General features: G+C 44.6%; 1 protein-coding gene across 1 annotated transcript in view; it reads left to right on the top strand.

Moving 5' to 3' along the window:
* VTA1 (vesicle trafficking 1) overlaps window positions 1-24,598 on the top strand; it is a 281,215-nt gene that overhangs the window by 139,463 nt on the left and 117,154 nt on the right. The window contains exon 4 of the mRNA XM_040350905.1: window positions 19,542-19,617. Coding sequence (XP_040206839.1) covers window positions 19,542-19,617 — 76 coding nt within the window. The remainder of the gene's footprint in view (window positions 1-19,541; window positions 19,618-24,598) is intronic.

The raw sequence follows: 24,598 nt of genomic DNA, 5'->3' as shown, positions 1-24,598 counted from the left end.
CGACGCCAAGGAGGTGGCACTGATGGGTACTGGTAGGTGGCATTGTTGGGTGGCACTGATATGCAGCACTGATGGGCATTGATAGGCGGCACTGATGGGCACTCATGGGTGGCACTGATGGGCACTGAAAGGCTGCAATGGTGGGTACTTATCGGTGGCATTGATAGGCGGCACTGCTGGGCACTGAAAGCCTGTCCTTTATTCCACGCAGTGTGTGCTCCAACAGGTGGACAAGAGGGACAGTGTCACTGATGCATGCACTGTCACTCCTCACCATCCTCGTGGCCTCCTCAAATGGTGACAGAACAGTGCATGCATCTCTGATCATGGCCCACTGGTGTGGGGAAAAAACAAGCTCCCCTGATCCTGTCCTGGTGCCATACTGGCACAGATATACATACTGGCTCATGGATGGCCCTCTACCTGGTGGGCATGTCACAGATTAGGCGGTTCTTGGGCAGGTTGTATTCCTTTTTGGAGGTCAGCCAGTCAAGCACTGGCATTATATGACCGGCGGAAATGCACACAGTGTTTCCTGGCCTGCCTCAGGACCTCCTGTAAGCCCGGGTACCTGCCCAAGAACCGCTGCACCACCAAGTTAAGGACGTGAGCCAAACGGGGCACATGGGTCAGTTGTCCCTGTCGGAGGGCAGAGAGGAGATTGGTGCCATTGTCGCAAACCACCTTTCCTGGCTTAAGCTGGCGTGGCGTCAACCACCTCTGAGCCTGCCCCTGCAGAGTTGACAGAACCTCTGCCCCAGTGTGGCTCCTGTCCCCCAAGCACACCAGCTCAAGCACCGCATGGCATCTCTTTGCCTGCGTACTTGCATAGCCCCTTGAACGCCTACGGAGCACCGCTGGTTCCGAGGACAAAGCACAGGAAGAGGCCATGGAGGAAGAAGAAGAGGAGGGGGTGGAGGAAAGAGGTGTGTCACAATCGCCAGTAGTAGTATTTTGGAGGCATGGTGGCGGAACAACCTCCAACACTACTGCCCCTTGTCCTGCATCCTTCCCAGCTGCCAGCAGAGTCACCCAAGATAGGTAACGTCCCTGTCCATGCCTGCTGGACCATGAGTCAGCGGTAATATGCACCTTACCGCTGACCACCCTCTCCAGCGAGGCCAAGACATTGCCTGCCACATGCCGGTAGAGAGCCGAAATCGCCTCAGTGGCGTTTGGGAACCTGCCACTGAGGAACCGCACATTCCACAAACTCACGGAAAGGGGCAGAGTCTACCAACTGAAAAGGCAGCAGTTGAAGTGCTAGCAATTTAACCAAGCTAGCATTCAACCGCTGGGCATGTGGATGGCTGGGAGCAAACTTCTTTCGGCGCTGCAGCAGCTGGGGTAGGGAAATTTTCCTGGTACAATCTGGCGTCCGAGTACCGATAGCAGATTGCCCGCAAGTACTTGGCTGTGACACACCTAATTATACACCTTCATTCCTCTTAGGGCAGGTTTCAGAGAGGACTTAAGGTATAGTGGGGTTGTAGATCCCAGCTGATGAGGAGCAAGGAGAGGTCAGCTTTGTTCTTTAGTGTGGGTCTTTTAGGTACGCTTGCCAACGAACTGCATAGCAGGTCGACATATGTCTGGTCAAGCATGTGGTGTGATGTTTTGGCCATGAGAAATACGCTTGAGACATATGTTGCAAATAGCAGCGGTGCGATCTGATGCACTTGTCTCAAAAAAAGCCCACACCAAAGAACTTTTGGAATAACGCGGAGAGACCTGTCAGTATTCTGCAGCTGGGGGAACATGACTGCCAAATTGCTGTCCTTCTTGGGCACCCCCTCTCTCTGGGCTCACGTTACTGCCTTCCTCTAGCTGGGTACCATCATCGGAGCCTTCAAAACGCTGCGCATCCTCCTGCAGCATGCACCCAAAACGGTGGTCAAACAGTTCGGGGGACTCCTCAGGAGGACATGGTGGGGCTAGGGAAGGAGTGACTGATGCCATTGAGCCGAGGGAAGAGGCCACGTTGGCAGCTGCTTTGACAGACAAAGTACCCTGAGCCTGGGTGAGAGAGGATGAGGAGGTTGAGGATGTTGCGCCTCAACGCGACCAGCTGCCGAAAAAATGGACAAGGGTGTACCACGGCAACGTGCTGATGAGGATGCACCGTCGTGTCCACGACCAGTACTGTTGCCTCTAGACACAGTCTGCTTGCCCTCTTTTATTGGCTTGTGACTGTCTGCCTCTCCTTGTTGTCCTTCCAGACATACTAATGGCCTTCAGGGAGATGTAGCTGCACAAAGCTGGGATGTGTGTGTGTGTGTGTGTGTGTGTGTATATATATATATATATATATATATATATATATATGTGTATGTGTGTGTGTGTGTGTGTGTGTGTGTATATATATATATATATATATATATATATATATATATATATATATACAGTATATGCATATATATATATATATATATATATATATATGATTATACTGCAGCTAGCAGAATCAACTGCCTGCCTGTAGTATTATTAGTATGATCACATCAGCAATTGTCTTCAGTTAGCTTTAGTTGCACACTGTGCAGAGGACACAGTACACTAACTGAAAATACTGTACTTCCCTGCCTGTGGTATTAGTATGAGAACACCAGCAATTGTATTCAGGTAGCTTTAGGTGCACACTGTGCAAACGACACTAAAACAAATTACTGCAGGCCCCTGCCTGTATTTGTATGAGAACACCAGCAATTGTATTCAGGTAAGCTTTAGGTGCACACTAAGTGAAAATACTGCAGCTAGCACAATCACCTGCCTGCCTGTCAGTATATTAGAAAGAGAATACAGGAACGGATCTAGCTAAACTGAATACAGTGTATAAATATGTATACAACGCCTGGGATGCATATATATCCTCTACACACTGTAACTGAAGCTAACTGAATCGCCTGCCTGCTCTATCTAACTCAAATGAAATGACACTGTCTCTCTCTCTATCTATCTTTAACCACCGCCGCAACACACTACGTAAGGCCGCCACGTAGTTGGCCTTATATAATGTGGGGCGTGTACTAAACCCAGAGACATAATTGGCTTTGCCCAATTAAGGCTTTCTGTACAGACGGCGCTGTGATTGGCCAAGCATGCGGGTCATAGTGCATGCTTGGCCAATCATCTGCCAACAATGCACTGCGATGCCGCAGTGAATTATGAACCGTGACGCGCCACTCGAATTTGGCACAAATGGCCTATAAAGTTTTTAATTCGCCGAGCAGCATATGTTTGAGTCGAACTTGCATTCCACTCGAACTCGAAGCTCATCCCTAGTCACCAGTTACAAAAGAGTACACTGTTAATTTTGTAATTTTGTCATACATGCATTTATCATGAATGTATATGCCACGGTCTTGTTAAAAACACGGTTACTACAAATTCATATAGGACAGTGTGATACTAAATAATAATAATTACAGTAACTAATTGTTAAGTCATGGAATTAAAAAAATCTAATTAGGAGTTGGAGGTTAAAAATTAACCAATCAATTATTCAACCATTATCTAATTAACCAATTAATTGATCAATTATTAAATATAAAATAAAAAATTAGAAAAGTCTGACTATATTACTAATCAAATTAGTAACTAGGTAAACGGAGGTAGTAAATTTTATAAACTTTAAATTATGATCTGTTTATAAAATAGTTAATATCCCACTCTAAATAATGTCCATAAAGTCCAATGGGCAAAAAATTGTAGTGTAAGTTCACATCACGTGAGTGAAATATTGAATGAAAAAATATTATTAAATTCCATACACAACGTGACTAGCAAATATAGATCCTCCACCAGTGAAATGGATAAATAATTGATTATGCGCTTACCAGATGGGCAAGCAAACAAGGCTTGCAGCTGGAACCCCCAGCTAGGGTCTTTATCAGGAACTGCCGCTGACACTCTAGATGGTGATCCTCCAAATGTGTGGATAAGATGAAAATCCAAGGTACATGAAAAAAATCTCATATAGTGATGTACCACAAATAAAAATCAAATTATAGTAGCACACCAAGGAAAAGCCACCACCGATAGGTATCACCAAATAAGGGGGACTCTTACCAGACACATAAAAACAAACAGCTTGTGGCCAAACCCAGCCAGGGCCTTTAAAGAAATTGCCTCCAATTCACCAGCCAAAGCGTCGGAAACTCTCACAAGCAGCCACAGCGATGTGTGTCACCTGGAATCCAGGCTTGGCAGCTTTGAAAGGTCACAAGGTAATCATGTTCATCACATATAAAGTTGGCAAGATGTTCTTTCATAAGACTACCTCCCACCACCTCTGTGATCACACCATTCCACAAACATGCCGGGTGACTACTATTCCAGGTGACACACATCGCTGTGGCTGCTTGTGAGAGTTTCCGACGCTTTGGCTGGTGAATTGGAGGCAATTTCTTTAAAGGCCCTGGCTGGGTTTGGCCACAAGCTGTTTGTTTTTATGTGTCTGGTAAGAGTCCCCCTTATTTGGTGATACCTATCGGTGGTGGCTTTTCCTTGGTGTGCTACTATAATTTGATTTTTATTTGTGGTACATCACTATATGAGATTTTTTTCATGTACCTTGGATTTTCATCTTATGCACACATTTGGAGGATCACCATCTAGAGTGTCAGCGGCAGTTCCTGATAAAGACCCTAGCTGGGGGTTCCAGCTGCAAGCCTTGTTTGCTTGCCCATCTGGTAAGCGCATAATCAATTATTTATCCATTTCACTGGTGGAGGATCTATATTTGCTAGTCACGTTGTGTATGGAATTTAATAATATTTTTTCATTCAATATTTCACTCACGTGATGTGAACTTACACTACAATTTTTTGCCCATTGGACTTTATGGACATTATTTATATCAATTTATTTTTTACTCACTTATTTTCTACTCACTTATGGTTTAGCGCAACTGATTTTTTCTTCTCTTATGTACATTGTGTGTATATCACATTTTTTGTTGCAGCTCACTTATTCTTTGTTTGTTTAGTTAGTTAGCGCAGTATCATATTTTTCCTTGTCATATTTTTCCTTGCAATATCCCACTCTACATTCATCCCTTGTGGAAAATGGGTCTGTAACTCATATATCCAGAAAGTTTCCAATCTGTATATTCCTCTAGTGTTGGCTTCACCCCTCCACAGGGCAATACATCTGTCTATTATCAGAAATTGAGTCCCAGTTGGATCACGACCATGATATTGCCGGTAGTGTCGGGTGACAGTATGCTTAATACTCCCCAACTTAATCTTGCTAATATGTTTGAACGCCCTAGTTGTGAACGAACTTATGGTTTGGCCAACATACTGCTTGCCACAAGGACAAGTCAGTAAATATACAACATTGGTTTTGGCACATGTACAAAATTGTTTAATTTGATATACTCAGTTGGTCACTGTTGATCTAAACTCTTTAGTAATCTTTCTTCCACAGGTGTTAAAAGCACAAACAGAATTTTTTTTTTACAGGGGTAATACCCGATCAAATTATGGTAAAATGATGGCCTGGTCGGGGGATTAATGATAGTTGGTGCAATTTTACTTTTAAGAGAAGGCACTCCTCGGTAAATTACCTTAGGTCTTTGCGGCAGAAGTGAAACCAAAATTCTGTCATTCTTCAATACACCCTGATGCTGATCAAAAATGGACTTAATTTGTTTGTGTTGTGCCGAGAAAGTGGTAAGAAAGGAACATTTAAAATTTTCGTAATTTTCCCGTTGTGGCTAACAATAAAGCTCGATCAGTGTTCCGAACTTGCAAGGTCATTTTCAACTTCAACCTGATTATATCCTTTGTCCAGAAATCTCTCTCTCTCAGGATATTAGCTTGGATCCCAAAAGTGTCGATATCTGTACAATTCCTGCGAAGTCGTAGGAATTTACTTTTTGGGACCGACCTTAGCCACGACTTATGGTGGCAGCTGTCTGTGGGTATATACCCATTTTTATCCGTAGGTTTGAAGTATGTACTAAACTTAAAACGTTTTTCCTAACCATTCTATCTTAAGATCGAGAAAGTGTATTTATGTCTGGCTGTATTCGTATGTCAGGGCAATTCCTCTGTCGTTCTAATTAAGCATTGAGAAAAAATTCTCCAATGATTCGGGGGTGCCAGCCCATAGGAGGAGGATGTCGTCAATATACCTGGCCCACAGTATCAACTGTGGGTTATCCAGGGCATAGATGATATCCTCCTCCCACTTGGCCATGCAAAGGTTGGCTAGACTGGGAGCAAATTTTGCTCCCATAGCCACACCCTTCTGCTGTAAATAAAAAAGACCATCAAACCAAAAAGGAATTGTGTTCAGTAGCAAACTCCAACAATGCCACAATAAAATTAACCTGAGGTGTAGCAAAAGTGGAATCTCTTCAAAAATTCATGTGCCGCCTCCATTCCTCTCTGATGTGGAATGCAGGTGTACAGAGATGCCACATCTGCTATAGCCATAATAAGATCACCTACTAAGGTAATTGTGGATACACGTTTGATCACATCCTTGGTGTCTTTCAGATAGGATGGGGTCTTTTGAACTGATGGTTGGAGAAAAAAATCTATATATCTACCTATCCTGGAAGTGATAGAATCAATCCCACTTATGATGGGACGTCCAGGGGGATGAAAAGGATCTTTATGGATCTTGGGTAAATAATAAATAGGGATTCTTGGGGCCAAATGAATAAGGAACAATTTTTCTTTGTGATTTAAAATTAATGTATCAAAACCCTTAGCAATAAGACCTGTCAACTCTTTCTTATATTTAGATATTGGGTAGCTCTTTGTACGTTTCTTGATCACTCAAAATATTGTACATTTCCCCTATATAATCTGCTTTGTCCAGTAAAACTATGCCGCCGCCTTTATCGGCGGGGCGGATGACCAAATCCTTATTGTCACATAAAGATTTAAGACCTGTGTTTGGTCAAGAACTGGTAAAAGTACCCTTTGATGATAATTTAGCTAAATCTTACAACACCAGATCTCTAAACATGTTTATAGCTGGAGCAAGCTGAGTAGGAGGATTAAAGAGGGAAGGGTTGGATAACTCTGAACAGTACCTGACATAGCTGCCCTCGCAACACTCCTAGTAGGATTTGCAGTAATATAACGTATATTAATTTTCCTAATATACTTATGTATATCAACTAAGGTGTCAAATGTGTTGAGCTTCCGCGGAGGGGCAAATTTAAGACCCTTATCCATAACAATTTTTTCTTCCTGAGACAATTCTATACTACTCAAATTGAACACCCCTTGGCAGGTTATGTTCGCCTTTTTTTTCGCTTCTGACTCCTCCTCTCTCCTCTAGACCCTCTCTATTTATATATTTATACACAAGATCGTTGGATCTGAAACCGGAAGTGATGTCACGATGAGTTCACTTCCGGTGTTGCAGCCATTCAGTTTGGGGTCACTAGTAGGGTTGAGCGAACCCGAACTCTAAAGTTCGGGTTCGTACCGAATTTTGTTTTTTTTTTGGACCCGAACCCGAATAATTTGCTGAAAGTTCGGGTTCGGAGTTCGGCTATGTAATAGCACTGCACAAAGTGTCATTTCTGGAAGGAAAAAAAGTCATTTAAAACCGGCTTTGCGGCTATAATGAATTGTCGGCTTTGCCGCTATAATGAATTGTCGGCTTTGCCGCTATAATGAATTGTCGGCTTCGGCAATTCAGAGGATTTATTCATAAAAAATAAAAAAAATTGCGTGGGGGTTCCCCCAAATTCAATTACCAAGCCCTTCAGGTCTGGAATGGATATTAAGGGGAACACCGCCGTCGATTTAAAAAAAAATTATGCAGGGTTCCCCCCAGATATCCATTCCAGACCCTTCAGATCTGGTGTGGATTTTAAGGGGAACTCCACCCCAAATAAAAAAAAAATGGCGTGGAGTTCCCCCCAAAATCCACACCAGACCCTTATCCAAACACGTTAACCTGGCCGGCCGCAGAAAAGAGGGGGGGACAGAGTGCGGCCCCCCCTCTCCTGAACCGTACCAGGCCACATGCCCTCAACATGGGGAGGATGTCCCCATGTTGATGGGGACAAGGGGCTCATCCCCACAACCCTTGCCCGGTGGTTGTGGGGGTCTGCGGGTGGGGGGCTTATCAGAATCTGAAAGACCCCTTTAACAAAGGGGGACCCCCAGATCCTGGCCCTCTCCCTATGTGAATTGGTAATGAGGTACACTGTACCCCTACCATTTCACGAAGGAAGTGTAAATTCTTGTAAAAATAAAAACAGACACCGTTTCTTATATAGGGTAGGCAGGGCCACCCGTCACGTGACCCCGCCCCCTCTGCTATGTCACTGGGTAAGCCCAGTCTTCCCCCTTCCTGGGCTTCCCCAGTGACATAGCAGAGGGTGCGTCAGAGGGTGCGGGGTCACGTGACGGGTGGCCCTGCCTCCCCTATATAAGAAATGTCAGCTTCAGTGGCGTCATTTGCTGGGCTGTGTCCAGCGGTGAGAGGAGGTCGGCGATGCTGCGCTCTGGATGGATGGATCTTCTCCTTTGCTGGACCCGCACCCGTCGCTGGATCAGGACAACGTTGGAGCAGGAAGCTGGGAACGAGTGGATTATCACTGCTGGAGTTTTTTTCTTTTTTATTAATAAAGGACTTTTTTCTACGGTGTCTGTGTGTTTTTTTTTTTTACAAGAATTTACACTTCCTTCGTGAAGTGGTATGGGTACGGTGTACCCCATTACCATTTCACATAGGAGGGGCCAGGATCTGGGGGTCCCCTTTGTTAAAGGGGTCTTCCAGATTCTGATAAGCCCCACGCCCGCAGACCCCACAACCACCGGGCAAGGGTTGTGGGGATGAGGCCCTTGTCCCCATCAACATGGGGACATCCACCCCATGTTGAGGGCATGTGGCCTGGTACGGTTCAGGAGAGGGGGGGCCGCACTCTGTTCCCCCCTCTTTTCTGCGGCCGGCCAGGTTAACGTGCTCGGATCTGGTGTGGATTTTGGGGGAACTCCACACCATTTTTTTTTAATTTGGGGTGGAGTTCCCCTTAAAATCCACACCAGACCTGAAGGGTCTGGAATGGATATTTGGGGGGAACCCCGCGTATTTTTTTTTTAAATTGACGGCGGGGTTCCCCTTAATATCCATTCCAGAACTGAAGGGCCTGGTAATTGAATTTGGGGGAACCCCCACGCAATTTTTTTTATTTTTTATGAATGTATCCTCTCTGAATTGCCGAAGCCGACAATTCATTATAGCCGCAAAGCCGGTTTTAAATGACTTTTTTCCCTTTCAGAAATGACACTTTGCGCAGGGACAGTTCTAAGTTTATTTTTATGGGGTTCGGGTCCCGAACCCGGACTTTTTTCCGAAGTTCGGCCAAACCCACCGAACACGAATATCCAGGTGTCCGCTCAACTCTAGTCACTAGATCTATTTAAGCGATGCGTTTGTAGGGGGGGGGGGTCCATACCCCAGAGGATGACTTGTCTATCGAAACGTGTACCTACAAGCATCGCTCATGTACCTGTTCACGATGAGCCTTTTCTGACCATCCAAATGTGAGTGTTCACTTTTTATTCAATACTAAATACTGCTTTTAAACAATATCACACTATGCACGTTTTTTTTATCGTACATCACGGGACACAGAGAAGCATAGTAATTACTATGTGGGTTATAGAGTCTACCTTCAGGTGATGGACACTGGCACGCCCTTAAGGCAGGAAGTTCCCTCCCTTATATAACCCCTCCCATCCCGGGAGTACCTCAGTTTTTTCGCCAGTGTCTAAGGTATTGGTCACGAGTGAACATGTGCTCTGAGGAGCTCCACTGGAGGAATCCATGCTGGATTTAAAAAGCCTCCATAGAAACCGGATGCATTCAAAGTGCTTCTTAGCCAAAGTGGACGGTACCCGGGCCCCAGTTGAGAAGAACGGGGTTTGGCCTGTAATGCTCCTCTTTTGAGAGCTGGATTCTGGGTTTCATTGCTTTGGTAAATTTTCCAATACCAAAAGCTTACTGACAGGGTGCGATATGGGTCCCCAGGGGTGTGGTGTTCCTGTACATGGACCCCGGTCCCTGAAGGTCTGCAGACTCGGCTCTCCATGATGGGTGAAGATTGGACTGCCTGTATTTTGCAGAGTCCTGCAGCGTTGGATAAGGTAAGTCAACGGTCTTTCAGAACTTGGTTCTGAAAGTTTCCTTCTTTTGAGCCATTATGCTAGTTTGCCTAAAGTTTGCCTCTCTCTCCTTTCATTGTCCTGGTGTAGCAGTGATTGTGAGGTTTATCTATAATGAATACTTTCCTGAGTGCGTCATTTAGCTTCCACCTGCTGGTAGTTGGTTCCTGGGGAAGGTTCCTCCAAAACTTTGGCTACAGAAGTGTTTGTTTTTGGTCCTCACATGCTGGCTTCGGCTGACAGCAACCTCGTGCACGGGCGCACAGGGTCACATGCACGCGCAATAGTCATCATAGGCACACGCGGGCGATATAGCCTACTTTTATGCGTTCCAGGAAGCGCGCAGTAGCGTGTGTGCACACACGCGGCCTCGGAATAGGCGCACGCGGCGGGACACGCGCGCGCATGTGCACGGCCTTGTAATAGCCACGCACGGTGGCGGCACGCGCACAAGGATTTGTTTCAGCTACTCTCTATGAGCCTGAAATTGCAGGACAGAGCAGGTCAGGTGATTTGCACCTAGTCCATAAAGCTCATCCTGGCTGACGGTGGACACAGAGTTTTTTTGTGCATAAATTGACAGTGGCATAGTGTGCTCTGCATCTCGTTGACCATCAAATAGCAGCGTCAGTGCTGGTCTATAGGTCCACAAGTGGATGCAATTCCTGGCTGTGAGTACCTCGGCTTTACTATGGCAAAGGACTCAGGGACTAAAAATGCAAAAAGACAAAGGGTTCGCCATCAGGCTCAGAGGATCTCGGGCATGCTCCTACGACTATTTTCTCTCCTGATAAATTAGAGGTGGCCCAGGGTGATCCATCGGGGCTATTGGGTGCCTCAGCTGCCCTTCCCCCGCCTGCTCCAGTGTTTGTAACAGAGGAGGCTCTGGCCTCAGCCATGGGTGGACTGGAGGAAAGTTTGGCGACTTTAATAGCATCTTCTCTTTCAAGAGATAAATGCACCAGGTCTCCCTCTCCCCCTGCAGAGTTCCTTTTGAAGCAACAACTATCCCTGTAAGAGGTTGATTTACCCTCAGGGGATCAGGCAGAGGGTCAGTCAGATGTCTCTGACTCTGAGGATTCTACCCTGGAGGAACCGTTTTCGGCTTCTCAGTCCGAAAGGTTGTTAGTACAGTCCCTTACCGAGATGGTCCGTTCGGCCTCGAAGTTACCTCTTTTAGAGCCAGCTTCTAGCTCGGTCTCTTCTTTGGGCTCTTTGAAAGCCCCTCAGGCGGATTATTCCTTTCCGGCTCATCCGCTACTAGAAGGTCTTATCCATCAAGATTGGGAACATCCAGATAGATTGTTTCTGCCTCCTAAAAAAAATTATATTTTATATCCCATGGAGGAGAAGTTCACTAACAAAATGTGTCCCCACAGTGGACGCAGCTATCTCTTGTGTGAACAAGATTCTGACCTGTCCGGTGGACAACGTGCAGATGTTTAAAGACCCGACAGATAAGCGACTGGAGACGTTGTTAAAAACATAATTCGCTACAGCCAGAGGGGTAACCCAACCTGCAGTAGCAGCTATTGTTATCTGCCAGGCCTTAAAAGACAAGATGAAGCGGGTCTTGAAAGATGTCCCGGCTCAGCAAGCTTGGGAGTTGGTTGACTTTCCCAAGGCATTATGCCTTGCAGTAGATGCCATCAAGGACTCTATACAACAGTCCTCCCGCCTTGCGCTACTTTTAGTACATATGCGTAGGCTGCTCTCGTTGAAAAACTGGTCTGCTGAAACCCCTTGCAAGAAGCTTCTAGCTGGGTTTCCCTTCCACGGAGAGCGTTTGTTTGGGCACGATCTGGATAGGTATATCCAGAAAATTTCCAGTGGCAAATGCACGCTGTTGCCAGTTAAAAAGAGGTTTAGGGGTCCCCCCTCCTTAAAAAGGCCCTCCTCTCCAGTTCCTGGGCCTTCTGTCTCCAGGCAGTCCTGACGGCCTCCCGGAAGGTTTAATGCAGGAGGAAAACCTCAAGGACAATCTCAGGCTCCCAGGAAACCCTGGACCCGTAAGCCGGCCAAGCCTGCGTCTAAGTCAGCATTTTGAAGGTACACCCCCACTCAGCCGGGTGGGGGGGGAAGACTTCAGCTGTCTGCAGGGACCTGGCAAAAAAGGATCCAAGACAATTGGGTCCTCTCCACGGTTTCCGAGGGGTACAGGCTGGAGTTGCGAGAGTTTCCTCCACCCCGCTTCCTGGCATCAAGCATCCCGAAAGACCTGGGAAAAAAGTCTCTAGCGTTGGCCTTGGATCTGCTCTCCCAAGGGGTGATTATAGAACTTCCGGTGGAAGAGCAAGGTTTGGGTTTCTATTCAAATCTTTTTACCCTCCCCCAAGCCAAACAGAGACGTAAGACCCATTCTGGATCTCAAGGCCCTAAACCAGTTTCTAAATGTCCGATCCTTTCGGATGAAATCAATTCGGTCAGTGACCGCCTCCCTGCGGGGAGGGGAACTATTAGCATCCATAGATATCAAGGACGCATTCCTACACATACCTATCTTTCTCAGCTATCAGAAGCTGTTACGCTTCACGATTAATCAGCGCCATTTTCAGTTCGGACTAGCCACGGCACCTCGGCTGTTCACGAAGGTGCTGACCCCCCTGTTGGCCAATCTAAGGTCTCACGGCATATCTATAGTAGCCTATCTGGACAATCTGTTGCTGGTAGATCGCTCAATTACCGATCTGAATCAAGCAATATGCAGAACCGTGAGGTACCTGGAGTCCATGGGTTGGATTCTCAACCTGGACAAGACAGCCTTAGTTCCTGTGAAGAGGCTGGAGTATTTAGGTCTGCTTATAGACACAGATCAGAGAAAGATATCTTTGCCTCAAATGAAGGTCGATTCTTTAAGGGAACTAGTCCAGTTGGTCAGTTCAAAGCGTCAGCCTTCCATTCGCCTTTGTATGCGACTTCTGGGGAAAATGGTAGCCTCATTTGAGGCCGTCCCATTTGCCCAGTTCCACTCAAGGAGACTACAACATGCCATCTTATCCGCTTGGAACAAGAAAGCCCAAGCCTTAGACTTCCCTATGTTGCTCTCCCCTACAGTTCGGCAGAGCCTTTGGTGGTGGCTGGTTCCCCAGAATTTGCTAAAAGGGAAGTCTTTTGTTCCAATATCTTTGTGGGTTGTGACTTCAGATGCCAGTCTGCTAGGCTGTGGTGCAGTCCTGGAGCAGCTACCTCTTCATGGAAAGTGGTCGGTCTCCGAGAAATCTCTACCCATCAACCTTTTAGAGATTTGGGCAGCTCGTCTAGCCCTATCAGCATGGACAGACAAGTTGCGGGGGTATCCAGTCAGGATACAATCCGACAATTTCACAGCTGTGGCATACATAAATCACCAGGGTGGCACGAGGAGTCGTGCGGCCCAAAAAGAAGTGGATCAGATCCTGATTTGGGCAGAAAAGCATGTCCCGTGCATATCAGCGATTTTCATTCCGGGAATAGACAATTGGCAGGCAGACTTCCTAAGTCACCAGCAGTTGCTCCCAGGAGAGTGGGCTCTTCACCCAGACATCTTCCGGGGCATTTGTCAGAGATGGGGAACACCAGATGTGGATCTCTTTGCATCAAGGTGCAACGCGAAGGTGGACAATTTTCTGTCCCAAACAAGGGATCCGCTCGCTTGCGGAACAGATGCGCTGGGGTTTCCGTGGGATCGGTTCTCCCTAATCTATGCGTTTCCTCCACTGCAGGATAAAGTCGGAAGGGAAACCAGTAATTCTGGTCGCTCCAGCTTGGCCCAGAAGGGCTTGGTACGCAGAGATGGTAAGGATGTCAATAGGACATCCATGGATTCTTCCACTCCGTCCAGACCTGCGCTCACAGGGGCCAATATTCCACCCTTCCTTACTGTCTCTAAATGTAACGGTCTGGCTGTTGAAACCCATATCCTAAAGAGGAGGGGGTCTCTCTAATTCTGTAGTGCCTACACTAATTAATGCCAGAAAGACAGCTTCTAGGCTTATTTAGTACAGAATTTGGAAGGCATATGTGGCCTGGTGCGAAGCCAAAGGGTGGCATCCTCGCAGGTATCTCATTGGCAGAATACTGGAGTTTCTGCAGTTAGGGGCAGACATGAAATTAGCCTTGAGAACCATCAAGGGCCAGGTCTCGGCATTATCAATATTTTCTCAAAGGCCACTGGCTACACATTCTCTGGTTAAGACCTTCTTACAGTGGGTGAATCGTATTAATCCTCCAATTAAAACCCCTTGTGCCCGTGGGACCTGAATCTGGTTCTCTGTCCTACAGAAGCAACCCTTTGAGCCTCTGGCTCACATTCCCTTGGTCCTCTTGACCAGGAAGGTGGTGTTCTTGGTAGCCATAGCCTCTGCTAGGAGGGTATCGGAGTTGGCGGCCCTTTCATGAAAAGAGCCATACCTAATTCTTCATAAGGACAAAGTGGTCCTGCGGCCTCATCCGGCCTTCCTCCCCAAGGTAGTTTCAAACTTCCATCTGAACCAGGATCTGGTTCTCCCTTCTTTTTTTCCAGAACCTAGTTCTGCAACAGAAAGATCGTTGCATCCTCTGGATGTACTGAGAGCAGTAAAGATCTATCTTAAAGCTACTGCTCAGATTCGGAAATCTGACATTTTATTCGTTCTGCCAGATGGTCCTAGAAGTGGACAGGCAGCGTCTAAGTCCACTATTTCTAAATGGATTTGACAGGTCATTACTCAAGCCTGTGGCTTTAAAGGAAAGATTCCTCCGCTTAAGGTTAAAGCGCACTCCACTAGAGCGGTTGGCACTTCCTGGGCAGTGCATAATCATGCCTCCATGGCTCAGGTCTGTAAGGCCGCGACCTGGTCGTCAGTCCACCCTTTCACAAAATTTTACCAATTGGATATACGAAAGAGTGAGGAAGGCGCCTTTGGGCGCAGTGTGCTGCAGGCTGCAGTTTGATTCCTCACGTCTGATGGTGCCCGGCTTATTTTTTGGGGTCTCCCTCCCCTCATTAGCGTTGCTTTAGGATATCCCACATAGTAACTACTATGCTTCTCTGTGTCCTGTGATGTACGATAAAGAAAATAGGATTTTTATAACGGCTTACCTGTAAAATCCTTTTCTTGGAGTACATCACAGGACACAGAGCTTCCGCCCCTCTTGATGGGGATATTGGGACACTTATTGCTTTGCTACGAAACTGAGGTACTCCCGGTATGGGAGGGGTTATATAGGGGAGGGGACTTCCTGCCTTAAGGGCGTGCCAGTGTCCATCACCTGAAGGTAGACTCTATAACCCACATAGTAATTACTATGCTTCTCTGTGTCCTGTGATGTACTCCAAGAAAAGGATTTTACAGGTAAGCTGTTATAAAAATCCTATTTTTTTCTATCTATCACGCCCGATATGCACATACTGAGCTTCTGCCCTCCATATGAAATTACGTTCCATTGAGGTCCCGGCTTGCTGATGTTGATCAATTGTTCTGGATCCAGGACCAGCTGTACCCATTGAGTTTATTAACCAACAAGCCTTTTATCACTTAGGAGGTATATGCCTTTTTAAGTCAGTCATCTGGTAAGCCTCCTTCCATTTGTGGTGGTGGTACTTCTGGCAATGTTTGCTTCCTATTGAAGGGTCACACCTGCTTTGGACTTTTTTCTCACTTTTTTGTGAATACACCTCAATGTGTGGACTTATACTAGTCACTTAATTTTTTACAATTGGTGAAATGTTCTTACTTTATTGAATTTGTTTATAATTATTTATTGGTGTGAGTCAGTTGTGTAATACAATTTAATTAGACTACTTATACCTCATATAAAATTAGCGCTGCATTTTTCTATTTCTATTTAAACCTCTTACCTGCCAATTCTGGCATCTTTCTTTCTATCTTTCATAGGTTATTTTTACCGCCAGTAGTAAATGCACCAAGTTGGCTCTATAGCGTAGCGCTTGCACAGAGGTCCTCTTTACTCATTTTGTTTTTCCTCGCTTGTGGTTTGACCATTTTGTGGCATTCTTTGTGTTCTTTCTGAGCAGTAATAAGGTCTTGCCTCTGAGAGTGCTGTTGTTTTATAAGATCATGTTTACAGGTCACACATCTGGAACTAGTGATTGCTGTAGGGAAGGAAATGGTATATAATACCAATTACCATGGCTTTGAATAAACAGTTGCTTATTAGCACTAGTGTGTTTTTAGAGCATAAATGCTTAAGATTCATGTCAAGTCTACTGTGAGACATAAACCTCTAAAGTCTTAGTTTCGTGTATGTCCATCTAATATAATATGTATGTTTGTTGTAACTTGTTAAAGAATATGAATATAGGTGACAAAACCATAGACAAGGTTAGGTAAGCAAAGATTACATTTCTCGTATTAAAACCATGCCACAGGTACTTTTTTTTTTCTTCTTTACTTCTGGTTACAGCATTTCTTTGATTAAATGCACTTTAATAAATTAGGCAAGACTGACATCTATAGAAGAACACAATGTTGACCCTGGTAAAGTGAGTTGCAGGTAGGGTCCAATAGGCTGCCCTTTTACTGAAAAGCTTAATGAAAATTATAGCCAGAAATGTGTTGTTTTTGCTATCTGTCTCTGTTGACATGCTTATGAAAAGTAAGCCACACCCGCTAAATCATTTTAACCATTCCCACTTTTCGACATTAAGCACTGTTTGCTGCTTAGGATATCTTTATTCTTATTGCAGAGAACTGGCATGCAGCAGTGGCATCAGACAACAGAACATAGGTGTGCACATAGGGTGTGCCAGGTGTGCATGGGCACACCCTATTCACCCTGTGCTGCGCAGATTCCTCCTGTTGCTTGGCTGCAGAGAAAGGGACTGGGGAATCTCTGTCCTCAGTCCCTTTCTCTGTTTCAAAAGTGTGACCTCAGGGGTCTGATTTAGACCCCTGATATTTCCCCAAAGCCCCCCAATGGGGCTCCTATAAAATTGTAAAAGGGCAAAAAAATAAATTAAAATAAACGTTTGACACCAAACACTGCTCTACTGGCACAGTCTATTGCTCTCTCTAAATTATTAAAAGAACCCTATATAGGTTGCCATCACTTTTCTTCTAAAAATACAGTGGCCTTGCTGACTTTAGCTTAACTTCTTAAGCTGGCCATACACTGTAAGTTTTCTCCTGTTCCACCCTGTGGTCAGGCCAAATAGCTTGGATGATGGAATCTCCCCTACTAGCTATTGTATTCCTACAGCCAAACTACCCGAACCATGGTTGCATCTGATTGGATAAAACCGCTGTTGGGCCACCAATTTTGCGACCATTCCTTTTGAGTTTGATATCAAAGGGTATCAGGTGGGAGGGTGCCAACATGGCCACCCACGGCTCAACTTTTGTCTGGTTCATCAGGGTGCTGCTGAAATTCATCCATGTACAGCCAGCTTTAGGTATGGACTTGCAGGTAGGACAGAATGCATCCAGTGAAGTCTGAACTCCTGACTTGCATAGATGTTCAGGGTCAGTGACTCATGGGGTAATAAAGTCATTACATCAGCATCCAAGTAGCATTTTCAGAAAGAGGTCAACAATGACAGCATATGTGTTTTTTGTGTGCTGATTCTCTGGAATGAATTCTGTTGAGGATATAAACAGCCCCGCCCTAGGAAATGGTATACAAAAGTGGGCATCTGCTAAGTATGTATAATATGCATATTTTAATTCAGCGTTTACACGTTTCATTTGCACATGACACCATGGTACTTGAACACTGTCAAGTACAGATCGAAATTCTTTAGAAATACCTTCATGTATGACAAAATAGTAATGTATCTAGGCAACTGTAGCATTGGGCAAAAAAATACGATAACCATCTAAATATAATATAACTGCTGAGTTATAATGAAATGGAATATATATGCTTTAGTAGTATGCTGTATGGTGAATATGACACCGCATTCACTCTTCTACACTGAATTCACACCTCGTATATTCTGCTTTTAGCATCATTGGTCTGGTTTTCGAAATACACCTTTTAAAACAACGAATGGTAACATTTGTAAATGGCTTAGGGGAACAGCATAGTGTATATAATGTTGAAGTGTTGGGTGTATAATGTATAGCTGTGTGGAGTATAGGATGTACAGCATAGTGTACAGAATGGAGTGGTGTGCATTAAGGAATGTTTACCACTGTGTACAGTGAAGAATGGCGCACAGTATAGTAAACATAGTAGAGCAGTGTGTGATTAAAAAATCTATATCACAATGAAGAGAATGGAACGGTGTCAAGCACGTAATAGCCACATTTTACTAATTTACTTTTTATTTATCTATTAATGTTACTTTGCTGCAGAGTACCAGGGTAGATACCAGTGGTGGCTGGTGCTCAAAAATGCAAACAAACAGAAAGATTCTGAAAAAAAAAACTAATTAATTGCAGCCTCACTGTGCCCATCCAATGCAGCCACTGTGCCCATCCAATGCAGCCACTGTGCCCATCCAATGCAGCCACTGTGCCCATCCAATGCAGCCACTGTGCCCATCCAATGCAGCCACTGTGCCCATCCAATGCAGCCACTGTGCCCATCCAATGCAGCCACTGTGCCCATCCAATGCAGCCACTGTGCCCATTCAAAGCAGCCACTGTGCCCATTCAACGCAGCCACTGTGCCCATCCAACGCAGCCATCTTACCCCAAATGCTGCCATTGTGCCGCCCGCCGTCTGCCTGGCTTTAATACTGTCTCGAGTTGGCAGCGGATGATGGCGGCAGACAGCGAGCGATGTCTGGTGTCCTCCATGTCTTCCTCGATGTCTAATAATTAACTTTTTATTTATCTACTAATGTTACTTTGCTGCAGAGTACCAGGGTAGATACCAGTGGTGGCTGGTGCTCAACATTTTTGGGGGGCGCAAATAAACTTAAAGATTCTGGAAAAAAAACTCATCAATTGCAGCCTCACTGTGCCCATCAAACGCTGCCACTGTGCCCATCAAACGCTGCCACTATGCTCATTAATCACTGCCACTGTGCCCCAAATGCTGCCACTGTGCCCCCCACCCGTCGTCTGCCCGGCACTTACCCTGTCTCAGGTGGGCAGCCGGTGATGGTGACAGGCGGCGAGCGATGTACGGTGTCCTCCATGTCTTCCCTGATGTCTTCTCCCGCCCGCCCTCTCATATGATTAGACGCTTGATAGGCAGCGTCCAATCACAGCGCCTGTCATTTCAGCCAGTCAGGTGACAGGTAACAGATCCGGCTACCTGATTGGCTGAGTCACTGTTAGGAAAGCGATTTTTTTATTTAATTTGAAAGAATAAAGACTTTTGGACGACTTGACAGACATGGAAATTTTATTATAGCTGAGTTAACATTAGTTTGGAAAGTTGGTTTTATCGAATTTGTTAATGTTACTAGTTTAACGGATTTCTTTCTCATAGTGCTAATGACATTTGTTTTTCTTTTCTTTCCAGGAACATGATAAAGTCTTTTTATACAGCTAGCCTTTTGCTTGATGCATTAACTGTATTTGGCGAGCTGACTGAAGAGGTGAGTTATGTTTTATTTCACACATGTGACAGGACAGCTATTGTGTCTAGAATTTACTGTTCACCAGATTCTGTCCTTCTACCTGTTTTTATCTATCACAACAATTACACGGATAATATTTTATTCTTGTCAGTTGACACAATGTGCTACTACTGGTATAGCGGTCACTCCTGATTTACCTAAAATAGTAATAAACCCTCAGTGGTTTTTAGCCTAATACATTGAGCACAATACATGAAATGTTCTCAAGTAAACTATTTGTTAAAATTGTTACCACTTTTTTTATTGGGTATGTTTTATAGCAGAAAGTAAAAAATATTGTCTATTTTTTTTGAAGTTGTCTGTATTTTTTGTTAATAAAGCAAAAAAAAATTAAACGCAGAGGTGATCAAAAACCATCAAAAGAAAGTCCTTTTTGAGGGGGGGGGGAAAATACGTAAATTTGAGTACAACGTCACATGACCACGCAATTGTTAGTTAAAGTTACACGGTGCCGTATCACAAAAAAATGACCTGGTTATAAAGGGGGAGCGGGGGTTAAATCTTCCAGAGATCAAGTGTTTAAAAAAACAAAGCCGTTTTTCAATGTGTGCCTGCACTTAGATGCGTTGCCAGTGCAGAGCATATCCTTTGCAAGGGGAGCTTGGTCGGTTCTTTTAACCGCTTGAGGACGCCACACGACGATATACGTACATGTACGTCCTCTTTAAGATCCCAGCTGTGGGTCGTGAGCGCGCCGCCGGTGGCGCGCTCGTGACCCGGTCCTCTTCCCCGTGACCGTCGCTGTGGGAACAGGGGACCCGATCGCCGCCGGTGTCCCGCGATCAGGTCACAGAGAGGAAGAACGGGGAGAGGTGAGTGTAAACAAACCTCTCCCCGTGCTTTCTAGTGTGGCTGTCACTGATTGTCTGTTCCCTGTGTTAGGGACCGACGATCAGCGACGTCACACACACAGCCGCGCACCCCCCCACAGTAAGAACACTCTCTTAGGGCACACTTAACCCCTACAGCGCCCCCTCCTGGTTAACCCCTTCACTGCCAGTGTCGTTTTTACAGTAACCAGTGCATTTTTATAGCACTGTTCGCTGTAAAAATGACAATGGTCCCAAAATAGTGTCAAAAGTGTCCGATGTGTCCGCCATAATGTCGCAGTCACGATAAAAATCGCTGATCCCGCCATTACTAGAAAAAAAATAATTATTAATAAAAATGCAATAAAACTATCCCCTATTTTGTAGACGCTATGAATTTGGAGCAAACCAAATCAATAAACGCTTATTACAATTTTTTTGACCAAAAATATGTAAAAGAATACATATCGGCCTAAACTGAGGGGAAAAAAAATGTATATCTTTTTTGGGGATATTTATTTATAGCAAAAAGTTAAAAATATAGAATTTTTTTCAAAATTGTTGCTCTATTTTTGACGCCAATTTTGTTTGTTTGGGAGCCACGTCGCACGACCGCGCAATTGTTAGTTAAAGTGATGCAGTGCCGAATCGCAAAAAAGGGCCATGTCCCTTACCTGCATAATGGTCCGGGTCTTAAGTGGTTAAACAGTTGTCTACAGGTTTACACATGCTCTTAGGCCGCATACACACGATAGGATAGCCAGAGGACAATGGTCTGAAGGACCGTTTTCATTAATCCAAACCGATCGTGTGTAGGCCCCATAGGTTATTTAACCTTCGGTCAAAAAAATGAGAACTTGCTTTAAAATTGAACCGATGGACGCCTAACCGATAGGTCAAAACTGATCGTTAGTATGCAAAAGCATCGGTTAAAAACCTGCGCATGCTCAGAATCAAGTCGACACATGCTTGGAAGCATTGAACTTCGTTTTTTTCAGCACGCCGTTGTGTTTTACATCACCGCATTCTGACACGATCGGTTTTTGAACTGATGGTGTGTGGGCGCAACGGACCATCAGTCAGCTTCATAGGTTAACTTAAGACAACTGTCCTTCAGATCGTTTTCATCGGATGGACTGATCATGTGTACGAGGCTTAACACTTAGGCTTAGTTGACACCTTTTAGATTCTGTCATTTTTAGGTAGGCAAAATTCCTGGGGGCACAAATAGAGCGGCCTCCCCCGCTCTCTATTTATTGGCTTACTGGCTGTGATTGACAGCCGTGGAAGCCAATGAGCTCTGCTGTTCTGGACAGGCTCCATGCATTCAAATTAACCGTGAACATCACTGGATCGGAGGGGGTTCAGGTAAGGATTGGGGGGGCTGAGGGAAGCCGCTGCACACTGAAGTTTTTTTACCTTCATGTATAGATGCATAAGGGTAAAAAAACGTTTGCCTTTAGAACCACTTTAAACCCAAAACCAAAAATGTATTATGTCGCAGGATACCAATAATTAAATGTGGTGGCTGCCTCAGTTTTACTTTGGCTGTTTTCACCTGGTGATCTGACCAGTAACACACCTCTTATATTAGCGAGGCACCACTTTGGATGTAGGAGCACAGGAGGCACAGCAGCATTTCAGTCTGGGGGGGAGATTAGTGTTTCACGTATTAACAGATTTAAAGGGGTTGTAAAGGTACAATTTTTTTCCCCCCCTAAATAGCTTCCTTTACCTTAGTGCAGTCCTCCTTCACTTACCTCATTCTTCCATTTTGCTTTTAAATGTCCTTATTTCTTCTGAGAAATCCTCACTTTCTGTTCTTCTGTCTGTAACTCCACACAGTAATGCGAGGCTTTCTCCCTGGTGTGGAGTGTCGTGCTCGACCCCTCCCTTGGACTACGGGAGAGTCGGGACGCTCTCTATGTTGCAGATGATAGAGAAAGGAGCTGTGTGTTTAGTGGGCGTCCTGACACTCCTGTAGTCCAATTTTTTTACGTATAAAAAAAAATTGTGTTTTTGGTTTAATACCGCTTTTAAAGTGGAGTTCCACCCATAAATATAACATTACATCAGTAGTTTTAAAAAAATGTCATTAGTCCTTTAAGAAACATTTTTTTTTTTTAGATGCCTTCAAAGTTTTGTTGCTAGGCAGAATAGGTGCTTAAGCTTCCTAACCTACACTGCACAGACTCCTGGGAATGTCGTGGGTGTAACTTTCCAGGAGTCTGTGCACTCCCCAGTCTCGAAGAATCATGTGACTTGGACAGTACAGGTGCTGAAACCTGATCTGAAACCTATTACACTGCTTGTGCAGCACTGAGCATGTGCGAGATCTGCAAGGCTGAAATCCAGGAAGTCGTACAGTCTGGCTTCATGATGCCCACACTTAAGATGGCCCCAGTCAATTTCTATTTTATAAAGTGTCTAAATGCTGTAACAAAACGGACCTTAGTTTACAGACTAACTTTACTAGAATACATTAAGCTTGTGTATTACAGGGGTATTTATATTTAAAAAGTGAAATTGTGGCCCGAACTCCGCTTTAAGCTGTTGAAATTACTACTGATTCATTAACAATCTGGTAAATAAAACTGTACGAGTATCAGAAAAGTAGTATCATTGGGAATTCTATCATGGGGGTTGTATACAATGCCTATAAGTTACAATAGTAAAAAGAAATCTGAAAATATAGGTTGCTGTTGCATTTTTTTCATCAACGGGTCTTTACAGTAGAAGTGATTTAAATATGAGCACTGATGGTTAAATTGTTGCACTAACAGTTGTTATTGTGTCACTAAAAATGAAAGACCTTACACAACAGTTTTATGTAGTACATGTGTTTTTTTGAAGCCCAGATACTTAATAGTCTGCTTTCAAGCATGCAGTGACCTGTGTCAGATCTTGTACAATGGTCTATTCAGTGTGCAGTATCCCCAGAAGGACGTTTATGGTAACGGCAAGCCGGCTGGATGGGCAAAGTTACATGTGAATGTAATTACAAGAGATTTGCTCACATTGTAATGTAAGGCAAGACAATGAACCTTTACAAGTTAGCATTTCATTAAATTACCCCTTTGATGCCATAGGCTAGTTATAAAGCAATATTGAGATTTTTTTTTTTTTTTAATAACATTTCAATTGAGAAATATATAGGAAAATGGTACAACACATTATACAAGCGTACCATAGAACAATATTGTTAGAAGAATAGTTAGAGCATGCAGGCTCATATTTTTGTGTAGAATTATACTGGCCATATACTCCACGAAAAATTGTCCGAACAAACTTAAAAAAAAAAAGTAAGATGTAAATTAGGAAAGGTAGGATGGAAAAACCTAATTTAATAGGACACCTACTGTTCAGGGAAAAAAAATTGGCATGGTATGTGGCCTGGAAATATTGAGTTTTAATAAAAAAAAAATTTATTAAAAGGAAAAAAAAATCTAAAAAATAAAATAAAAGTAGAAAAGCTTTTTTATAGGTACTTATAGTCATGTTTGCAAAAAGCAGAAGTTAACACTGCATTCTGTCTGAGCATTTATAAGGTACTATTACCACTGTTCAGCACTGGGATTACTGCTTATGTGTCAGCTGCTGTTTCCCAACACCCAGTGTTACACTATATAATTTGCCACTTATGCCACGCTTTAATAAATCTCCTAGAAACCCAATAAATCACCAAATAAATATAGCAAAATAGCTAAAAAGCTTCCGTGCTTAAAGGGATTGTAAAGGTAAAAGTTTTTTTTACCTTAATGCATCCTATGCATTAAGGTAAAAAAACATCTGACAGCCCCCGTTTTACTTACCTCACCCCTCGAAAGTCCCGGGCGCATTCTCGTCATCCTGTTCGGTTCCCAGCCTGGCCGTTGATTGGCTAGGCTGGGCGGATTGATAGCAGCGCAGCCATTGGCTGGCGCTGCTGTCAATCACAGCGGATGACGCCGCACGCCGTGGGGCGGTGCCAAGTTATACAGTCGGCGGCTATGGCCGCCACTGTATCACGGGAGTGCGCTCGCAAAAGCTTTCCACCATGCGAGGGAGCTCGCATGAACGTGGAAAGCTTTTGCAAGGAGGAGCCGAGACAGCCGCCGAGGGACCCCAGAAGACACGGATCAGGGCCACTC

This window comes from Rana temporaria, chromosome 4, assembly GCF_905171775.1.
Source record: "Rana temporaria chromosome 4, aRanTem1.1, whole genome shotgun sequence".
In the NCBI taxonomy this organism is placed as follows: Eukaryota; Metazoa; Chordata; class Amphibia; order Anura; family Ranidae; genus Rana; species Rana temporaria.
The sequence above is the reverse complement of the archived record's forward strand: the minus strand, read 5'-3'. Positions and strand labels throughout refer to the sequence as shown.